The sequence below is a fragment of the Myodes glareolus genome, chromosome 6 (genome assembly GCF_982192425.1).
Source record: "Myodes glareolus chromosome 6, mMyoGla1.1, whole genome shotgun sequence".
Taxonomy (NCBI): Eukaryota; Metazoa; Chordata; class Mammalia; order Rodentia; family Cricetidae; genus Myodes; species Myodes glareolus.
Window position 1 is genome coordinate 24,772,085 of NC_142031.1, and position 23,339 is coordinate 24,795,423.

The 23,339-nt window shown below is 40.7% G+C and overlaps 1 protein-coding gene across 15 annotated transcripts in view; it reads right to left on the reverse strand.

Annotated features, from left to right (window-relative positions):
• Aak1 (AP2 associated kinase 1) overlaps positions 1 to 23,339 on the reverse strand; it is a 147,871-nt gene that overhangs the window by 21,642 nt on the left and 102,890 nt on the right. For 9 of the 15 annotated variants that reach the window (XM_048416426.3, XM_085690625.2, XM_085690623.2 and 6 more), the window contains 4 exons: positions 18,754 to 18,983; positions 17,456 to 17,613; positions 15,836 to 15,940; positions 13,135 to 13,230 (listed from right to left, as the gene is read on the reverse strand). In XM_048416426.3, coding sequence (XP_048272383.3) covers positions 13,135 to 13,230; positions 15,836 to 15,940; positions 17,456 to 17,613; positions 18,754 to 18,983 — 589 coding nt within the window. The remainder of the gene's footprint in view (positions 1 to 13,134; positions 13,231 to 15,835; positions 15,941 to 17,455; positions 17,614 to 18,753; positions 18,984 to 23,339) is intronic. The other 6 variants (XM_085690626.2, XM_085690624.2, XM_085690622.2 and 3 more) reach the window with 1 other exon arrangement.

Below are 23,339 nucleotides of genomic sequence, written 5' to 3' on the forward strand. Positions count from 1 at the left end.
ATGGTTCAGTGGGTAAAGGTGCTTGCTACCACACGTGAAAAACTGAGTTCGAGTCCAGGAACCTACCCAACGAAGGAGAGAACACACTTCAACAAGCGACCCTCTGACTTCTACATATGCACTCACATACATACAACACAAAATAAGTAAGTAAGTAAGTAAATAAATAAATAAATAAATGTAATTTTAAAAAAGCCTGCCCCTGCCAAGGCTTTCCAAATGAGAGGGTTAAAAAGGCTACTTCCCCAGGTGAAGTAGAACTCAAGGTTCACTAAAAGTGAGTCCCTTGGGTATGTTTATCCATTGTTTACATTTGAAGCATAACTTATATAATAACATCACTAATTTTAAATGTGTACAATGTGATGAATGCTGAAAAATGTATACATTTATGTATCACCACTTAAGTAAAGACTTAGACCATTTCCAACCCTTTCAGACACCTGCACCCCTTACAGTAAACACTTCCTTTTCACCACAGGCAATGGCAACAACAGGCCTCTCCTTCCCCAGTTTTTTTAAATACAAGGTCTGATACGGCCCAGCTGGCCTTGAACTTGTTATGTAGCCAATGATGACACCAAACTTCTAATCCTTCTGCCTCTACCACCTTAGTGCTGAAATTATAGGCACTACATAGTGTTAAAACTGAACCCAGAGCCTCAAACATGCTAGGTAAGCATTCTACCAAGTAAGCTAAATTCTAAGCTCCATAGTTTCCATTTTTTTTTTCTGTTGTTTAGTGCTGTGGAATAAAATCCTTCTGTCTGCTGTGGATACATATTACTCTCATTGGCTAATAAAGAACTGACTGGCCAGTAGGCAGGCAGGAATTATAGGTGGGACAACCAAACTGAGAATGTTGGGAGGAAAAAGGGCGGAGTCAGTGGAGTTGCTGAGAGACACAGAGGGAGTAAGACATGCTGGAAGACAGGTAAAGCCACAAGCCATGTGGAAATACACAGATTAATAGAAATGGGCTAATTTAAGTTGTAAGAGCTAGTTAGTAATAAGCCTGAGCATTTATAATTAATATAAGCTCCAGTGTGTTTATTCAAGAGCGACTGAGGGACAAGAAAACCCAGTTTAGCTGGGTTTTGTTGGTTTATTTTCTAAAGAAAGAGTCTCTGCTGGAAGCCATGTCAGAGGAGCAGCACGTGGAAACGGACTTCAGGAGAATGGCTCACCAAAAGGCAAGGCACTGGTGGGTGAATCTTGGATAAGCAAGGCCCCAAGTTCATTGGCCCCAGAATGTCTCTTGCTACTGTTGTGCCTTTACATGTTTGGCACTGCCATTGTTCTCTGGTACCTGGCATGGTGTGAATGGGTTTGGGGGGGATCCCCAGTGCCATTAATATACTGTGATTATCTAACAGAAATAGCCCATTCTACTGGGCATTTTCACCTGTGGATTATTATGAAAATGATTTCCTCTTAAGCTGTACTGTTTAAGTGAAGTAATGATTTTATACAATAATAATGTTAGATACCATTTTTGATGATTAAAAAATTTAATATAGTAAGGAATTATGATAGAGGTTATTTTAGTGGAAAAAATAATATAGGTAAAGGTAGGATATACTGTTGCTCCCCCTCCCCATAAAGAAGAAGCTGTAGAGGACAGAAAATAAGAACAAGAAAGTGTCACACAGGTAGGACTTACAGGTTTCTCTTAAGGAGCTATATAGACTGTGGCTTAGGTTAATGAAAAGAAAAACAATTGTGTTCCAGAAGTTAAGTTAGCTGAAGTTCTTAAAATCTTAGTGTGGAGAAATGTGTTCACGGGTTTCTGTGTGCATTATAGCAAAAAAAAAAAAAAAGCTTTAAGTTATGACTTAAGTTAAACTAAGATGTTTTTGTTAATGGAATCAAGGTAGAAAATCTTGGGGAACAATTTAAAGTTTAAAAAGACACATAGGTAAATGAGGGATTCATTGAAGTCAAGAAACAAGAACAAAGACAGCCCTGTTATTATTAGCTGATGTGCTTTTCTTGCTAGGATGTGTTGGTGATCAAAGGTGATGATTAATTCCTTGTACCCATTTCTGCTCTCAGCTTCCTGATTAAAAAAAAAAAAAAACAAAACTGTTGATGAATAGGTATGCACCCTGAGAACTTAAAGTAGAGCTGACTGTTTTTTATATATGAAAGTTTATATTTGTTCTTTTTAAAGATTATTTATAAGAAAACATTTAGATATAAATAATAAAGTGACTGATCCTTTCTTCGTGGCTGTAAAATGCAGCCTGCCAGAAAAAGAACTGGCTGAGAAAAATGTGTTGCTTGTTTATACTCTGTTAATCTATAACAAGCTGCTTGGACATTAATGTATGTGGGTTCTTGGCGAGAATTTGTTTTTCACCTGTAATACATAAAATGTTTCATCATGTAAGGGACATAGAAAACACGATGTTCTTTACTTGTATTCATTGTGATCATTCATGCAAAAAATAGAATATAACCACATTGTAATTTTAATATTGCTTGAAAGATTTTACTGGGGTATATAAGCTATAAGGAAAAAATTAATGACACACAGAAGGGGATACATCTGGATAGAGGTTAAAAAAAGAAATGAGAGAAGAGAGATGATAGATCCTGAAAGCATGCGTGCGTGCATGCATGCGTGTTTCCCTTTTTCATTGGTCCCAGAGAGTTAAATTTTGCCCTGCTTGCCAGCCCCACAGAATTCAGTTTTACTCCCTCAGACAGAAAAGTCAAATTGATCAGTTCGTTGACTCCATGGCTCTCTCTTAATTCCTGAGCTGCTGAAGGTTGGTCGTCATAGCAACAGGTCTCTCTATGCAGTCTTGGCTGTCCCAGAACTTGTTATGTAGACCAGGCTAGCCTCCGACTCAGAGATTTGGCTGCCTCTGTTTCCCAACTGCAGTAATTAAAGGCGTTTGCAACCACAGCTGGCCCAGACTTTCTGCTATGAAAACAGAACCATGCAGCCTCACTTGTGTCAGCTCTTTCTCCTAGCACAACGCTGACAACCTCCCATGCTGCAGCCTAGACAGTGGCTACCATACTGCACTGCTGAATCATATTTCAGTGTGGAGGTCCTAGCTGACAGACGTTTGTATAGGTATGTATTCATTGCCTTCAGTGGGCTTACTTTTCAACCTATTTTTATTTAAATCTCCACTTAGAAACAGCTTATAATTCAACAACAAAACCAATTCAGTCTCAGGTAAGACCCTTCACCACTGGCTGCTACCTGTAGACTGACTTACCTATGGTTACGGAACAAGCACTTGGATACTCCTTGCTCAAATACTAAAAGTGAGGTAAAAGTCCAGCATCTTTTGTGCCTGTTTTATCTTGGATCAGAGTCTTATTAGCTCTGAACATAAGCATACTATCTAAAATTCGTGAGACAAAGTTGACTAGGCCCAAATTTATCTAATCTACCTCACCCTAGTTCAGTGCTGAGGCACAGACATAACAATAGTGATGGTGTTTACTGTCAGCTTTTACAAAGTCCTGTTCAAATCCCTGAAAAGCCTCTGAAAGTCTTCATTCACTGTCCTACAGCTGTAGTTCCCACAGATTCCAGAAACAGAGATCATCTCATAATGAGATCACTTCTAAATGGGAACAATTGCCCCACAATGTAAACTGAGGCTGTCCCTCTCCCAACCAAAGCACGAAGGATCACCTCAGGGGAACCAGATTGCCCCTCAAGTACTGGAAACAGTGAACAGCCAGACTACAGTTTGGCCAAGCCTTCTCGGGGCACATCCTCACCCTACTCCAGTGTTTCCTGTCTGGATCTAAGGCTCATGTCAATGTCCTGACACTGGACTGGGAAACCCAACCTCTATCTTCACAACAAGGCTTCGGTGACTCAAATCCTTCCCTGCCTTTCGACATTACCTTTGTTTGCCTTTTTAAGTGTGAGTGGCAGGATCTAATTCCTGGGGGACACCATTCACTGTCCACCCCATCATACATCTGGCCTAGGATTCTGGTTACAGCTTCATCTCAGGAAACTCACTTTAGCCTAGAGATGGATTACTGCAGACATTTGGGGCAAAGAAATAAAAAGATGTCAACATCCACATCTGTTACACTGGGTAACTTAAAGGTGACAATATGCACACATCAAGACAACTTCCAAAGTCACTTTCTAGCCCTGAGACACCAATAGCCCTCTATTTATCCTCAACTTAGTAAAGGTATGACATTAACCTGAAACAAGTGATGGATCACAGGAAGAAGGGAATTCAGAGACTGTATTTCTGTTACAGGAGGTGTAATACCACATAAATTGTGACTTGCCCAGATAAACTAAAACTAAAATGTCTGTTTGAGAAAAAGGAAATGGTTTAAGTTCGAATACATACACAAAACATTTTACTGGATTCACAGTCTTCTAGGCCTTTGGCAATTGAGAAAAGCAATAAGCAAAGATAGATTTACTAAAGACAGGACTCAGTTTTGGAGACCATGATCGAAGTGCTAACCCTGCTCTACTCAAGCAGAAGAATCCACTCCAGAGTCACAGCAAGATGATGACTACATGGCAGACAAAAAGACATGTGAACAAATGTGAAGCCAGTCTATCAGCTTTAGAGAATGCAAAGCACAGATGCCTCTGAATTACATGATGATGTATTACATTTCTCATTTAATACATAATTAAAGAATGAAACGAGAGCTTCTTGAAAGCAGGGGATGTGAAAAAAAAACAGAAAACTAACAGAGATAAAAGGTATGTATCATCATCCTGGTACTATACAAGGCATTTTATTTTAGAAAACAATATTAAAAATATCTTTCACAATACTGTTTAAAATAATGGTTTTCAGAAAAAAAAATAACATTCCTTTATTCAGAACAGTAGTTTACGGGTTTACCCCCTTCCCCAAAAAAACCTTTTCCATTAAAAAAAAAATTCCATTTAATTTGGGCTGGTGAGATGACAAAGTCACACGATGGAAGGAGAGAATCAACTCCTTTAAGTTACCCTCTGACCTCCACATAAGAACCATGGCACAAGTACTTCCACCCCTACCCAAATTCCAAAAATCCAAGTTTCTTACTAGAATTTAGAAAAGTATATTTGACGGTTAAAAATATTTTGTGTGACTGGGCAGTGGTAGCACATGTCTTTAATCCCAGCACTCAGGAGTCAGGGGTAGGCAGATCACTGAGTTCGAGGCCAGCCTGGTCTATACAGTAAGTTCCAGGACAGCCAGGGCTACATACACACATACAAATCCTGTCTTGGAACCCCCCCCCCCCCCCAAAAAAAAGGTGTGTGTTCAGGTGATTAAATACAAAAAGATGGGACAAACTGCTAATTTTTGGGAGTCTTGTTATCTCACCAAACCTGCAAGTGCAGGCCATACACACAGATATTTGTGTGGTCACTGCTGTGTAGGAGCACTCAGATATTAGAGATGTGGGAGTCAGAAGTGGTAGAACAATACCATGCATAAAAGCAGACATGAGAGCACAGACCACCTGCTGCACGAGGTGTGAACAGAAGGGCTGTTGCACTTCGCCCGGACTCTCACTATGAGGAAAGGTCCTCACTCAAGCACAGGGTGCCCTCACAACACAAAGAGGTAATGAGTCCTTCACAAACCAGTATAAGTTACATAATCAAAACAGCTCTCTGACATGAGGCTGGAATATTTTATAATTTGTGATATTTTCCTTTAAAGAAAAAAAAAAAACAAAGGTAAGCTGGTATGATGGTTTGAAAGAAAATAGCCCCATAAGGAAAGAAACTATTAGGAGGTATGACTTTGTTAGAGTGAGTGTGGCCTTGTTGAAAGAAGTATGTCACTGTGGATCAAGGCTTTGAGGTCTCCTATAGGCTCAACAGATATTCAGAGTTATACACAGACTCCTGCTACTGCCTACAGATCAAGATGTAGAACTATCAGCTCCTTCTCCATCACTATGCCTGCCTGTACGCTATCACACTTCCCATCATGATAATACTGGGCCAAACCTCTGAAACTGTAAGCCAGCCTCAACTGAATCTTTTCCTATATAAAAGTTGCTGTGGTCATGGTGTCTCTTCACAGCAATAGAAACCCTAACTATGACAGCTGGTGTGGTACTCACTTCCATGACTTCCACGACTTGGGAGGTAGAGGCAGGGACACTGCCAATTTACGGCAAGTGTGGTTTTAAAGAGCTCCAGGCCAGCAGGCAGGAATACGCGTGAGACTCTGTGACAAATGAAGATTCTGACTGTTTCAATATAAACCTGAAGATCAGAACACACCAATCTACCAAACATGCTCAAAAGACAGTTTATTACAAATCTCAGTTTTTAAAAAATGATGTGGCTGCTATAATGAGTGGTTTGATTGAGTTGTCCTCTATAAGCCCCAACATTTGCATACTTGGTCCCCAACTGGTAGCCTCTTGGGCATGCTTAGGAAGGGTGGTCTTGCTGGAGGAAGGATGTCATTGGGGATGGTCTTGGAGGTTTCAAAAGATTCTTGCCATTTGCTCTCTCTGCTTCCCATCAGTGGTTTGAGATGTGAGTCTCCAGTTTTCAGTGTCTAGTTCTAGTTGCCATGCCTGCTTGCTGCCATGCTTCCTTGCCTTAATAGAGATGGACTTTGACTCTCTGAAACTGTAAGCCCAAAATAAGCTCTTTCTTTTATACACTGTCTTGGTCATAATGTTTTATCACAGTAACAAGAAAGTAACTACAGTTTTGGGGCTTTTGAAATGTGTGACTTGTTGGACATGGAGCAAACAAGTAAGACTTATAATGAGAAATGCTGTTTTTAAATTTTAGTCACTCTATGGGATGAAAGAAACACCAATTACCCTGATGCATTCATTACACACTGTATAAATGAACTGAAATGTCATGCTGAACCAAGTCGATAAATGTGATTATTATCCACCAATTAAGACTAAAAATAGAGTCAGACATGGTGATGCATGCCTGTAAGCTCAGCATTTGGGGAGCAGAGGCAGTAGGATCAAAAATTCAAGGCTAGCTTGGATTACAGAAATGTCTCAAAAAAAAAAAAAAAACACCTAAAATAAAAAGAGAAAATAAAATCTAGTCACTCTAAGTAGTTCTTGAGAAAACAGACAGCAAACTGCCTGTAATATCATCAAGTCAGAATCAGGGCAAGCAGCACGCCCCATTCTTAATCCACTTTAGAGAATTACAACTGTAGGAAGACAGTTTCTAAAATAAGGCACTTACAATGAGTGACCCTAAGCTTTTCAATATTACAAGGCAGGAGTTGGAAATAAAGAAGATGTCAGGCCAAAAGAGGAGGGGACTGCTCATTCTGACACCCAGCTCCTCTTGCCTGTCTTTTTCAAAGACAATAGAGGGCCATAAGACCAAGAATGACTTTCAAAAGTCCTCCAGCTCTATGAAGTAGCACTTGTGGGGCAGCAAACGTGTGCTCCTCTAGTCTTGTAGAGCTCTAGTATCAAGAGCTCAGAAATGAAGAGCAACTGTCAGAACTGTTTTCCCAAACCCTTGCGCACTGCAGGAAAGTATATAAAAAGAATGGCACAAAGTCTTTCTGAAAGACAGTATAACAGTTTCTCTAAACTTAAAAATAGAATTATCATATGACCTGGCAAAAGAATAAAGCACGGTCACATAAGGAGACCTGTACTATGTTCACAGCAGCATCATTTAGAGGGAAGCAGCCCAACTGCCAAGACAAGCAGCATATGGTCTTCCACACAGGGGAATACTAACCTTAAAAGGAAGAAAATTAGCTGAGTGGTGGTGCACACCTTTAATTCCAGCACTTGGGAGGTAGAGGCAGGCAGATCTCTGAATTCAAGGTCAGCCTGGTCTATAAAGCGAGTTCCAGGATAAGTTCTGGAACAGCCAGGGCTATACAAAGAAACCCTGTCTTGAACAAACAAATAAACAAACAAAACCAAAAAAGGAAATTCTCATATATACAACACAGTTGAACAATGATTGTGCAAAGTTAAAGGTAAGCTATAAAAATTCAAGTACTGTAGGATTCTCCTTCTATGGAGCTCTTAGAGCTGTCAAACCCATAGATAGAAAGCAGTATAGTGTGCTGCATGGGGAAATAAATCACTGCTGAGCGGACACAGGCACCCAGTCTTTCAAGTAGAAAAAGCAGAATGTGAGAGAACAGTCAAAAAAAAAAATGTACATGTGCTTAATGCCACTTAATGAGCTATACACTAAATAGCTGGAAATTTTTGCCTAAATTTAAAACTAAAATGATGGAAAAACAACTAAATAAAAATCTGTTCACCTATTTTCAGGAAAAAGTATTCTGTCTATTTCATGGAATTTTAGACTTTGAACAATATGAATAGTGGTACCCAAGCATCAGTGAGGCACTGTCAGAGTCACTAGCCACGAGACTGCTGGGTGAACTCACAGATGACTGTGACTCTTTAATATTCCAGACTTCCCTAATATTTGTTTTATGGTAGGTACTGTGATAGTCTGAAAGAAAACAGCACCCAAAGGGAGTGGCACTATAAGGAGGTGTGGCTTTGTTGGAGAAAGTATGGCCTTGTTAGAGGAGGTGGGCTTTCAAGTCTCATATATACTCAAGTCACCCAGTGTCTCAGACTACTTCCTGTTGCCTGTGAGTCAAGATGTAAGAACTCTCAGCTCCTGTCTAGCACCAGGTCTGCCTGCACACTGCCTTGCTTCCCACCAGATGATAATGGACTAAACCTTTTAACTGTAAGTGAGGCACCACAATTAAATGTTTTCCTTTACAAGAGTTGCTATTGTCATGGTGTCTCTTCATAGAAACAGAAACCCTAACTATGACATGTACCTTGGAAAATAATAATTTAAAAAAGTCCTACAAGCAAACCACAATTCTCTAATGCCCTTTCAACCACAGCCTGACAATTTTTATCCAGGAAGTCTATTTCAGTGGCTCTCAGCTGAGTGAAAGTTAAAAGTTACAAAAGCAAGCAAGTAAGAGAAAAATATGACTTCATAAGCAAGCTTGCCCAGCTGGGAATACAGACATAGAATTGAGGTCAGAACAGCATTTCTCATCTTTACAGTAAGTTAAAGTTACACGGCAATTCCAAATACAGTTTTACTAGACATTTCTTCCTCTCTCCACAGGAAAATGTTTTCAAATTTCCAGGATATGAGCACTGAATTCAAGTGATCAGATCACAGTCTTCTACATGGCCATGGGGATAACACAGGTTTTTAAGCTCAAATCCACTTTTATAACTCCCTAACTGACATCTTCAGTCAAGACTTTACTGTTCTCAAGTTACAAAACCCAACAACAAAAGCAATGCCTACGACTTGGGGAATCTGGCAAGGAAGAGGAAGGTATCATTTGTTGCCTCATAGGTAAGGACTTGACATCACTACCACACACCACTCGGGAGATCTGTAGGATCAAGAGGGTTACAGATTACATGTTGAAACCTTTAAGAAGGAAAATTACTCAAAAGGCATGGCTTCTATCCACTAAGATTCCTAGATTCTTACTGACTGGTCTAAAGTGGGCTGGAGGTGTAGCCACCAATGAGCACCTGCAGTTTCATCAGATGCCAGACACTGAACATGAGCTCTTAGCTCACTGCACACTTCACTTGCTGAAGAAGGACCTTGATGAAGAATGAGATAAATAGATGAGCTACTGGAGGGCATGAAGGATGGAGCTGGTGGTCTACTGAGCCTCACCATTTCTCTCACCAGGGTATGGCAACTTGCTGGCACCATGAGCTATGCCTTCTTTATTTACTTTCAGCATGGATGGATGGTCAGGTTTGGGTTCACAGGCACAGGTAGAGGCAGGCAGTGAACATCAATCTAGTGTCTAGGAGATGGGAACAGGAATGGAGGCTGACAGTCTCAAGTTAATTTCATCCATGCATCCGACTTGCCAAATATTTAGAGTGCTACTTACTATGCAAGACAGTGACGCTGCCCCTGACAATGAAGTACTGAAGCAAACAGACCATGAACAAAGAACACCAGACATTTTAACAAGTGTCATGAGGATAAAAGCCATGAGGTATGGTTGAGAGTGCCTCTGAGACCACAGAGGGCCCTTCTGATAAGATGGCATATAAGCTCAGACACAGGAACAGAGCTGAAGGAGAAACTTTCCAGGGGCTAATAGAATATTGCTAAGTGCTAAGGCCCCAAGGTGGAAGAGTTTAATCTGTTGAAAGAAAGACAAGACTTAAGAGAGAGCTGTGAGTGATGGTAGAGGGGAATCCAATTCCCCTCTAATTGTATTCAATGATGCAGGAATTCATTTTACATTTTTAGCAGATGAAACTGGCCAAACAAATCAAAAAACAAAACCCTAAAGTTCTCTATTAAAATGACTCATATGAAGATTTTCCACTTTTAGAGAGATCATAGCTTATCTTAGTATGGTGTTTTGAATGGAAACGGCCCCCATAGGCCTATAGTGAGAGGCACTATTAGGAGGTGTAGCCTTGTTGGAGTAGGTATAGCATTGTTGAAGCAAGTATGTCACTAGGGGCGGGCTTTGAGATTTCAAATGCTTAAGCCAGGCCCAGTGTAGCTCTCTTTTCCTGATGCCTGATAATCCAGATGTAGAACTCTCAGCTACCTTTTATATATCATATCTGCCTGTGTGCTGCCATGTTTCCCACCAAGATGATAATGGACTAAACCTCTGAACTGTAAGCCAGCCCTAATTAAATGTTTTCTTTTATAAGAGTTTCCATAGTCATAATGTCTCTTCATAGGAATAGTGGCGCGGGAGAATTGTCTGTATTCTGTCAATCATGTTTTAAATAAATCATGTTTAAATAAATGCTGATTGACCAGGCAGGAAGTATAGGCGGGAAAACCAGACAGGAAGTAGAGGTGATGCAATGAGAACAGGAGTATTCTGGAAAGCAGGAAGCTCCCTCCGCACTCCTGCCCAGACCACGGAAGAAGCAAGGTATAATCTGCCCGGCTGAGAAAGGTACCGAGCCATGTGGCAAGCATAGATCAGAATAATGGGTTACTATAAGTCATAAGAGCTAATAAGAAGCCTGAGCTAATGGGCCAATCAGTTTATAACTTATGGAGATCTCTGTGTGATTTTCTTTGGGGCTAAACAGCTGTGGGAATCGGGCAGGACAGAAAACCCCAACAAGCCAGCCCGTCATGTTACAAATAGAAACCCTAAGACACTTCATATTAGGTATATGCCACTAAAACTCTTCCAGGACTCTTCCAGGACTCTTCCAGGATGAAGGGAAGTATTGAGAATGAGGCAATAGGCATCTCTGAAATCTCTAGGAACTTCCGAAGCTACCATTGTGTCTCTGGCTGTGTACTCCTACTATAAAGGGCCCCTGTGGCAGCTGTGGAGGGTAACCACCATCTAGTACCTTCACTCTCTGCCTGGGCAAAAGCAAGCTTCTATGGAACCTAAGTTTTCAAAGCAACTGCAATGCAAAAATCCAGTGTATTCCAGGGGAAAGATGTCTTTATAACCTTTGCCCTTGTTTCATGCTATGCCAACCACAGCAAAGAAGAAAAGTCCACACCTTTCCAACCTGCTCAAAATGAATTCATCCGGGGAGGCATGCTGAAATAGAAGAAAGAGATCCAATCGACCCATTTCATTAATCAGCTTCCATAAAACCATTCTCCAATGATTTCTCATACATCTGAGCTGCATCTGGGCCAGGTAAGTGGTGCTATTACTCTACAAGAGTAGCCATGGCCATGCCTACCTGAGGCAGGCAATCAGAGGATCAACTGAGCAATAAAGAACAAAGACTGTCTCTGCATACTAGCTATAGTTTGCCCAATATGGAAAAGATATGAACTGAATAGCCCACTCCCTCCCAATCCTAATTGTTATTTTTATCCTTATATATGTAGTATCTGTGCATATGTGGTGCATGTCACATTTGTGTGAGTACCCAAGGAGGCCAAAAGAGGGTGTTGGGTTTCCTGGAGCTGAAGTCACAGGCAGTTTATAAGATGCCACACGGGGTAATGTGGGTCCTCTGGAAGAAATGCAGTGTGCTTAGCTACAGAGCCACTTCTTTAGCACCTCCCCCCCAATTTTGAAGTGGCCAATCAAAGACCTTTGACCTCTGGGAGAAAAGAAAAATTAAGCTGATTCTGTCAGCTCAAAGTCAAGACTTGGAAGGCATAAGAACTGGGGGGAAAGGGGGAACTGAAGCAAAACAACTGCCAGATGCTCCTAAGAAGTCAGATTTAGCTGCTTTACCATAAAAGGTGACCTCATACCACCCACAATTCTGTCCCCTGAAAAAAAATAAGGAGAAGAGAACAGGAAGCAGCCTTTAGCATCTACCGAGTCCAGAAGAGTGCATCCACTCAGCATTTTTCAAAAGCCATGTAAACTAACCAGCTCCACTTTCTAGCAGCTCCCTAAGAATCAGTAATAGGAAAAGCAAACAGCAAAGATAATGGAACTCCAGTAGTCACTTCCTTCACTGATGAGGAGTCTGCCCTAGAGAGTTCAGCTAGTAGCAGAACTTAGTAGGGATCCTAAGTCTCCTGACTCATATTCCATATCAACTTTCATTATATATTATTATATTACAAAGTAATAAAGTACTGACAGCAAATAGGAACCAGATGGATCACCCACAGTTCTATCATCACACTTGGCCATCACTCTTTTTATCATATGCTTATGGCTTCTATTACTGTATTAAAATAATAATGGAGCCATGTTCTTTTCAAGACATAGGCCTCTCCAAATAAACATAGTGGTGTGTGCCTGTATCTGAGTACTTGGAAGGTAAAAGCAGGAAGATTAATAGTTAAAGGCTACCTTTGGCTACATAGTAAGGATAGAGGCTAGCTTGGCTTCAATGAAAACTTTGTTCCCACTACCCCCAAAATATACTAACAATAATTTTATTAAACAGTGTGAAAAAAGAACACTGATTTGATCCAGAACACAAGTGGTATAACCTGAAATGATTTTTATTAACTTTGTAAGAGTTAGTACCCTCCAAAATAAGTCTTTCCAACTTACTAAGAAAATTAAAATATACAACAGCAACCAATTATTAGGACTTAGAACTCAGGTCCTTGTCATCAAGAGCTTAAAGTTGAACTCCCCAGGGGCCCTGGAGGTCCTGGAATAGAAGACTGAAGCTGCTAACCTAAAATGAGTCCTATGTACCTACCTGGAACATCAGGTACTTGAAGAGGAATGAAAGGATCAGACACACTTAGAAGTGGGATGCCAGAGTCCACAGCCTGCCCACCCTTCCTTTTTTCAGCTGGAGTTAGTTGAAGAGGAAAGATTAGGAGGGAAAAATGAAAAAAGCAGAAAATATCAAGTAAATATTGATGCATTTACCATCTATTTATACAAGAGCTCAAATAACAGAGAAAATCCAAATTTAGACAGAAAGGAGGGGGTGAACTGAAATAACTCAAGTAATAGCAAAACACCTAGAAGACACACTAAGGGGTCCTGTAACACACTATGAACGCAGCGGGGTCAGAGCAGGACAGTCATGTGCTTGAACTTGCCCTTTCTCTTAGTGTTTGCCACCCCAGGAATCTCTGCTCAGTGTCTCTAGAAAGTACTGCCCCTCACCCCTACACACTTTGGCACATAATGTCAATATATGTTTATCCATTTCCTGTGTATTTCAACAGCCAACATGTGCTCCAGGCAGCAACTGTCTTACTGCACTATTACAATGTCTAACAGGTGCAGTGCTATGGATGGATAAGCCCAAGCTTCTGGCTCCTATCTAGTACTACTGTTGTTCATGCTGTATTCGGTAAACTTTAGTTCCAGAAACATAAGTATCTTATAGCATATCAGGGCTTAAAACCTTTAAAGTCCTGGAAATTTCTACTACTATTTTCTCAATTTTATTTATTTGTTTTTTTTTGTTTTTTTTTTTTTGGCAAAGAAAACAAAGGCCCAAACTGAGACAAGTCAGACCCGGGTCTCTTGGCTTCTACTCTAACAATCTTTACATTTCACTTTAGTACTCAGTTTGGCTGTTAATTAAAATCCCATTTTGATTTCTAAGTGATTTTTTTTTAATTTGAAAGTCAGGTATGGTGATGTACACTGTACTCTTAAGTGTTCTAGAAGCTGAGGTAGAAAGATCACAAGTTTGAGGGAGAGGAAGGAAGGAAGGAAGGAAGGAAAGAAGGAAGGAAGGAAAGAAGGAAAGAAGGAAGGAAGGAAAGAAGGAAGGAAGGAGAAAACAAACCCCAATAACAATAAAGGAAAGTGAAAACTATAAAGACTCACAGTAAGTTGCTGCAGGCAGAGTGTGAGCCCTGTACCCAGCTTCTGCAACAAGCACACTTTCTGTAACAGCAGGATAGTATCACCCATGCTATTCAACACTACGACTTGAACTATTTCGTTTTCCCTTACACCCTGCTAGAGTTTGGATTTGGGATGTCCTCCAAAGGTCTGTAATGGTTACAATTAAGTGTCAGCTTGCCATAATCTAAAGTCACCCAGGAGACGGGCATCAGAAAATGTCTGTGGAGGAATATCTTGACTGTATAATTTAGATGGGAAAGCCCTCCTGCATTGATCACTAAATGAGAAAATGCCTTACAGCATCTCAAGGAGGCATTTCATAGCTGAGGTTCCTTTCTTTTATGACTCTACAGCTTGTGTCAAGTTGACACCCAAAACCACCCAGTACAGAAAGTGTAGCAAGGGTGCAGGGGCTTAGGAGGCACCTACCACCATATTTTTTTGAGGCTCAAACTCAGGTGGTCAGGCTTGGTGGTAAGTGCCTTTACCCATGGAGCCACCTCACTAGCCCATGCCAGACTTATTAAGTGAAGAAACAAACAAACAGGTTTTAAAAGGTACAGATGGATATCACAGTGTCACAATCTTAAACCAAAACCTAAAATTGTACAAAATTGTGACCACATGTATTTTGGTGAGGAAGATCTAGAAATTTCATTAGATTCACAAAGATGTTTAGGACCCTAAAAAAGTTAAATGAAGTGTTCACATTGTGGTGGTTTGAATGAGAACGGCCCCCATAGGCACATATACTTGAATGCTTAGTACCCAGTTAGTGGAGCTATTTGGGAAGGATTAGGAGGTGTGGCCTTTTTGGAGAAGTTGTGTCAATGGTGATGGACTTTGAAGTTTCAAAAGCCCATGCCAGGCCCAGTGTTTCTCTGCCAACTGCTTACCGATCAGGGCGTATACCATTCAGCTACTGTTTCAGTAACATGCTTGTCTACATCCATGATGATCACGGACTAACCCTATAAAACTGTTAGCAAGACTCCAGTTAAATGCCTTTTTTAAAGAAGAGCTGCCTTGGTCATGGTTTCTCTTCAAAGCAACAGAACAGTGACTAAGATATACATCATGATGAAGTCATTATACTATGTCTAGGTGATGAGATCATGGATGATTTGGATTGTTTCTACACAAATATATAACTTTTATAATATGAATGGATAACTTTTACTAATAATGGAGAAAACAAGTCTCATTGATTTGGTTTTTAAAAATACATGTGTACATATAATAGACTATCAAGTATAAGAGAGTTTCTAAGTCTTAGAATCCTTCAAGTAATCCCAAAGACTTTAAGCAATGACAAAATCTTGCCAGAGCACTGATCCTTAAATTAGAAATATCTACATAAGACACATACTGAACAGGGAGAGCAGATCCTGTATATTCACCACAGCACTCCAACACCTTGAGTTAAAAGTGATTTTTGGAGGTCCTTAAAAGTCTTTTGGCTGGACAACTACTGAATGAAGGAAAGTAATGATTTATTACCAGAAACTGGGTTCTTTGTATGCTAGAGCTATTTATGAAGTGGAAACAACAGTGAGCCTCATGTCTCAGGCATGTGTCACACTTACCAGTTCCAGCAGAAAATGAGGAAGTGGCAAAAGCATCTCCTTGTTTTGACTGGAAACCTGGGATCAAACTCTCTGCTGAGCCACCAAGCTTCTCAGGAAGCTTTCCTAGAGGGACAAAATACCACTGGGTTCATCCTTGAAGAATCCTGGGGTGCACAGACACATAGTGAGGTGAAGAATACTCTCTGATGTGACTTTTCTTACTACATTTATGGCAACATCATACCAAACAAATACCAAAAGGTCCTTGTCTGTGCAGATGCTCAAAGACTGTTCTTCAAGCTGGCAGCAGCTTGAGAACTGAGATGGAATGACAGGGAAGAAAGACAGGTGCAACAGCAGGGCTACATGAAAGCAGACAGCAGAACAGCAGCAACACAGACGAAAAATTAAAAATAGACAAAAGAGTTCAAAAATATCAAAACAAAACCTCTGGGGCAGGGCTGGAGAGTTGAAATGATTCATCGGTTCAGAGTCCAAACTCTTGTGCTTCCAGAATACCAAAGTTCAATTCCCAGCACCTACATCAGGTAGGTCACAACTACCCGGAACTCCAGCTCTAAGGGATCTGATGGGTCTAGCTTCTATGGACCTGCACTCACATCCCATGTATGGACACACATATTACACAATTTAAAAATAAATAAAATCACAAAGAACCCAGTGGCTCATTAACTAGACACAAACATACTAATTTTCAATAATGCAGCAAAAAAAAAAATCTGTTTACAGCACAGAATAAGAAGTGGCAGAGATAACAAGGAAAAGGACTTGTCAAAGAAATTAAACCCTACACCCTGTCTTCTATTTAAAAGTCTGAACCATCCAGGCATGGTGGTCCACAAATTTAATCCCAGCACTCAGAGGCAGAGGGGTAAGTGGATCTTTGTGAATTTAAGGTTACCCTGGTCTACATAGGGAGTTCCAGACCAACCAGGCTACATAATGATACTGTCTCAAAACAAAATAAAATAAAATGGTAGAAAGTATGTTTTTAAAGCATTTCTGTAAAGTAAATCAGTTTATATCATTCACTGACTCTGCTCATTCTTTTGTTTTGTGCTGAGTCAGTACACAAGGGGTGTCTTTCTCCTAACTCAATATTGGAGAGATTTTCCAGCTATCTGTAGATTTGCTTGGGTCTGGCTATGGTTATTTTGGATAGAATCATGCCTTGTATTTAAAGAATCTCCTATGGTCAGTCAACAACACATAAACTGTGATCAGGACTCAGTATTCTGTGAGGCATACCCTCAGCTACTCTTTCTAGGGCAAGCCCATTGAAAATTAATGGGACATTTACACTTCTCCAAGGAATCACTCAGTTGATTTAATTATCTCAGTTTATGCCACTGAATCCTTTCAAAGTTTATCCTCTATGCTCACACAGTTCCCGGTGCTTCTCGCAGTTGGTCAGCATTTTTGAAAAAAAAAAATTGTGCTACGGCAAAAATGAAAAAATGAAAGTCAGTCTGCAAACCCCAAAACCAATCCTTTTCCAGACAGGTCCGTTCTGACCTTTCCTAAGCACATTCCTCTACAGCTAAGACACAGACACACTCAAGTTTCTTTTCAGCCGACTTATAACCAAGAAGAACAGAAAAGACTCAGCTTGCTCACCTTCCCCAAGCTTGGCAAAGTCCTTGTTAAGCAGTTCTTCAGCTGTGAGTTTGGAGAAGTTGTCATCATCAAAAGGATTCCATGTTGAACCTTCAGAAGCATTGGAGACATTCTGTTGCGAGGTCCGTGGAGAGCCCGAGGGAGTGGTAGTTGCAGACCTGGGAAAGTTCCCCCAAGGGTGAGGGAAAAGAAAATATAAAAACGCAGAAGGGTCCAAACAATTTTCTCTTCATTACGGTACCAATTCTTTTCTCAATCAAACCATCATTTTCCACAGTGTTTCCCTAAAGGACCTCCCACTGACACTGAAAAGTTTAGTCTTCATAAACGCTGTGTCCTTCACTTAAGCTCTCATAAAATCCTGCAGCTTGCCTATTCCTGGCAAAGCCCTAGTTAGGATCCACAGCAACCTATCCTGAGGGCCATGTATTCAGCACAAGCAACTCTTGCTGGGGCTGAATCCCAGGCCTATCATGGCTGCCTCTGACCTTTCAGGATACAATGCGTATAGCACTAAGCTATCATCACGTGTTCAGAATGTTGTTCAGGGGTAGAGTTACTCTATCACAAAGAAAAATAAACAGTTACCACTACCTTTGTATGCACAGATCACCTACTTTTCCTACAGTCTCTCTTGACTTAAATATGTTTAACTTTAGAGTGCATGGTTTCAAGGAGGCTAAGGGTCTAAAATTAGAAAAACTTAACAATGGCCACCAAGACTGACTTTATGTAGAGCACAGAACCAGCTACCCCACCAGGTTCATGAAGGTTGGTAAAGTCTCTGTCTTTGGAACTCACAAGCCAGGCTGGCCAGACATACAAATAGTTCATGATAAAACATATGATGTACACTTGGGAAAAAAAAAAAAGATCTCTAGACAAAATACTTCATGAGAGGAAAGAACAAAGCTTGACATGGAGCTAAGGAGGCCAAGCACATCCTCTATGGAAGCGGGGAGCAGCAGTTCCAAAGACAAGCCAAGTCACCTGTGTAGACAATACTTGCTGAGGTAGCTACCCTCCAAATTTCAGGGGTCCAATAAGAAATTGTCAGTACAGAGACTTGGTCAAAGGGTTTGGAAAACACTCTCTACAGAGCATAGAACAGATGGGAGAATAGAAACTGAAAAGACAGTATCTGTACAATGCACACATTGTGGGCAAGTTCATGGTCTCTTACTAAATACAGACATGCACTGGTATAAGTATGCAACCACACCTCCACAAGCTTATGCAAAGAATCATATAGTAGTGACCCAGAGCAGACCTTGCCCACATGATAAGAACAAACGTACTTAGATTTATTGAGACTGGCCTCAGCTGCAGCTGCCTGGAGCAGCTGGGTTGATTTGCTGGCAGGAACCCCAAAGACTGCACTGTGGGTTACATCACTGAGGATTCGCCTGTGCCCAGCACGCTGGGTTTTAGGGGATGATGGAGGAGTGAGAGATCCAACTTTCTGACCCTGGATAGTTGGAGGTGGAGTTGTCTGAACCTTTGACTGTTGTCTTGGTGGAGCTTGAATCTGCGAGGGAAAGAGAAATGCAAAGCTTCATTATGAACAAACAAAAAAGAAAAAAGGAGGAAGAAATAGGAAAGAAAAACAAATTAATAATCATGTATAATAACAACTCATTTGCTCATAAGATTTGAAAGGCCAAGGTTATCAACAGCACCAGAAAGAAAACCAAGGCACCAACCATCTGAGCTGCAATGGAGATATACATCACCAAGGAAATGCCTGGTTCTTATTCACATTCAGTTTCCATAAGCTTCAATATACAAATTAATCAGATGTAATGGAGCTACCAGCCTAAGACTACATATGCTATTCCCTACCCTAAAGATCTAGAAGGTATCTTAAAGGACCTCCTACTTCTGAGGACAAACAGCACTGCATCAAGAAAGCTTCCACGGGGCAGGCAATAGATTCTACTCTCTATTACAGCTAGAAGAGAAAATATACTCCAGTAAAGATGCTTTGGAGCATGACAGTTTCTGCTTAGAGTTATGGACTCCCTCCTACACTAAGTAGGTGAATCAAACAATCCCAGTGACTGAAGCACGGTAGCTCTTGTTTTATATTGTAGATGGATTCACAAGAACCTATTTTTCTGTTTCAACCCCACATCAAAAGTGCAGCACTGGTGTAGTGGGATTTACTTGCTCCAATCTTCCTTAAGACACGGCACTGAAGATCAGTGGAAAATAGAGTGAGACAGAAGAAAAACCTTAATGATTGCTGGGCTAATAGAAGGACTCTTGAGAAGTGGTCCACAGAACAATAAACAGGTGGCAATGTAGTTGTGACTAAGTGGTCCTTAGCACAAGCCATCTGTATCAAGCAAAATAATTTTAAAAGCATTCAGAAAGCCACCTAAGCCCTTCCTTAGTTCTGCCAACATGGAAATAAAAAGTCTGGATACTGAGTTCCTCAGGGACTTAACTATCCCTTCCCTCAAATCCCTCCACTTAAGAGAAAGCTACATTTCCACACTGAAGCTCAGCTCCTACGTTGTGTCTCTGAAGACAGACACCCAGAATTTAAGAAACAATGACATAAAAGTTCAATGGGTCAGGATGCCTACAGCAGAGGAGTGTCCTCATGTTGTCCCTGGGAGCTGGAATGCTTTCTGAGGCACATTATCTTCCTGTGTCTGTATGCCAATCACCCCATTAACAAGATGAATGACAGCACAATATAAGATTCTACTGTCAACCAGACTAAGGCAGGAAGGGTGACAGCCCACAAGGATCATGGAGCTCTGTGAAGGTTAAAGTGCTGGCAGTGCATCTTCTTGTGGGGGCCCAGAGCTACATAAGAAAGGCCTTCTAAATGTCAGTATCCACGAGGGTCAGCTGTGAACTGGCTTATCTCACTGCAAAGGGTACTTCACAGTTATGATGGACTCTGTGAAGGAACATCCACACTATTGAGAGAACACTATCTCTTTTCTTGCCTATCTTTCAGTTGCAACACACATAACAGATGCCTCTACTGGGAGGATCCCTCCTCTGACAGGTGAGCAATGGACCACTGAGCCACATCTCCAAGACAGCACCAGCGGATCACCTCTAATCTGAAAACCTGATATCCTTAAGGCTCTAAAAACTGACACTTTCACATGTAGAAAATTCTACACCTGACTTCATGGAGCAATTGGCAGCCCAAAGGTAAAATTTCATATACAATTATTTCAATGTAAAAGTGCCTATGAAATAATTTAATTCTGTGTGTTGATTTCTGATAGCAACTCCACAGGGTAGGTTTTATGGACATTGGGAATCAAAGAAAACAAATGGAAACAGACCCTACAGAACAAATCCCAGAACCTTCACTTCAGAGACAGAAGAGCATCTTTAGTCCACTGAGGCTAACAGGTCAACCAAGGTAATAAGACCACTTGGCCACAGAAGCTGACTATGGCTGGGAATCTTCTAGATCACATTGTCTCCTCCTCTAAAGACAGGATTAGTAAGAGACACAAGAGTCCAGAAACTATGGCGCGTGAAGTGTACCTTTAATCTGTGTTTGGGAGGTATAGATAGGTAGATCTCTGAATTCAAGGCCAAACTGGGCTACACAGCAAGTTCCAAGCAACCCTAGAGTACAGAGTGAGATACAGTCTCAAACAAATAGATTACGTTAAAAGGTTTTAAAAGGGGCAGGAGGTAGGGGTACACCACAGAAAGTAAAAGGGTGGAGTCTGATGTCTATTTTGTCAGAGAATTCGTTTTTTTAAAAGTATTTTAATTGTGTGTGTGTGTGTGTAAACGCATGCACATGTCTGTCTATGAATTCAGACATGAGATCCTGACGAGATCCTTTTTGGAGCTTAGGTTTCATATAGCTGTTAGTTGCCCAACATGGGTGCTGGGAACTGAAGTTGAGTCTTCTGCAGGAGTAGTAAGCTGTGTCAGCACTACCTTGTGGACGACATTATTTCATGGGCCTGTACAGGTTTTAATGGCTTCACCCTATGTCCCTATGCCCACCACACAGAACACAGAGCTCAGTGTTGGCTCATCTAGGACTCATGAGAAGGCTGAGGATTCACTCCCAAGGCAGTAGACACTTTGTCTAGGAAAACCAGAAAAGAACCTTTTAAGAAGTGTCTTCAGCACCAGTGGATCATCTCAACACCCTTGAGGAGACACAACAAAAGTCAGAGTTCCTGATCCTTGCCCCAGCTCTAGTACAATCCTTCTGTATGTCTTGGGCAGTAACTTTCTAGGTTGGGTCTCAATTTTTAATTCCACAAAATGAGGAGTTTGAACTAGATACTTAAGACCCCCTCTAGCTATTTCATGCAATATTTTTTTACAAAAAAATATTTATTTATTATGTATACAATATTCTATCTGTGTGTATGTCTGCAGGACAGAAGAGGGCACCAGACCCCATTACAGATGGTTGTGAGCCACCATGTGGTTGCTGGGAATTGAACTCAGGACCTTTGGAAGAGCAGGCAATGTTCTTAACCACTGAGCCATCTCTCCAGCCCCTTCATGCAATATTTTAAAACCTCTTTCCATTATCAATGGGAAGTTTATTTTAGTTCAAAAGTACAAACAATGGCTGTCTACCATATTTCTGTAAAAGACTGAGTTGTTTACAGAAACAAACAGGTAAAGCACTGAACACACACTCAGCAGAGACAGAAAGAACACAATCTACCTATAGCACTGTTTCCTTTTGAAGAAATATAAATAAATCTCCTGGTTTAGAATGGGCGGCAAGTTCTCTGCTAGAAATGAATCCTCATAAACATGGTTTCTCACTTCTCTTCATTAGTTTAGTTGTTGGGCCTCCTTGAGAATGAGAATAGCTAGGTATACAAACACTACTGGCTATTTGTTCAAAATGCCTTTTGGTAACAACAGAAGTTTCTACTACTGTCATTAAAAAACTGAGTACACAATACAGGCATGGTGGATTGAAATAAAATGGACACCAAAGATGCTGTGGAATAATCCCTTTGTACACTGTGAAGATTTGTCACTGTGATTGGTTTAATAAATGAGCTGACTAGCCAATAAGTTGAACAGGATAAAGTTAGGCAGGAAAACCGAACTGAGAATGCTGGGAAGGAGAGGGACAGTGTAGAGTATTTCATTTGTATTTTAATAAGTAAAGTTTGCCTAAGGACTAGAAAAGTAAAATAGCCTGATAGACCTGGCAGCAATAACACACAACTTTAATCACAATAGCTTGCCACAGAAACCAGGAGGTAGTGATGCACGCCCTTAATATCCCAGAACTAGAGAGGATTATAAAACAGGATGAGACAGCTTTCAATCTCAGTCTCATTCTGAGGATTCCTGGAGGCAGGATCACCATTTTCGGACTGAGATCAAAATAAGAGCCAGTGACTAGCTGCTATGCTTTTTCTGGTCTTCGAGAGGTTAAACACCAATTTCTGTCTCTGAGTTTTTATTAATCATACTTCAGTTGGCGCCCAACTTTTGGAGTAGAAATTTACAAAAAAGCTGTTTGCCTGAGGCTTTTAAGCCACTTTTTAGCCAGAGCTGGACTCAAAAGTAGCCACCTGGGTTCAGGAGAAAAAAACTAGATCTCCCAGCTCCCATTTGCCCAAGCTTAGTTTTCATGTAAAGATTGAAAATATATAGAGAATCTGGACACTGCATGTTTCTATGTTGTCTTTGAATTGTTTGACTGCTGAGGAAGGAACAATAGCCACTAAAAGACATTTGATTATAAATGCTGCTGAATTAATCCAACCTATATATTTTGAAAATGTCTTGACTCTAGAATTTAAGTCAAAAGATATGCTACTTTGGAGAAGAGGTTTTGTTTTTGTTTCCACAGGAAATGAGAGGCTGTGGATTCATTCTGGGTTAAGAAAAATAAGGTTTGATC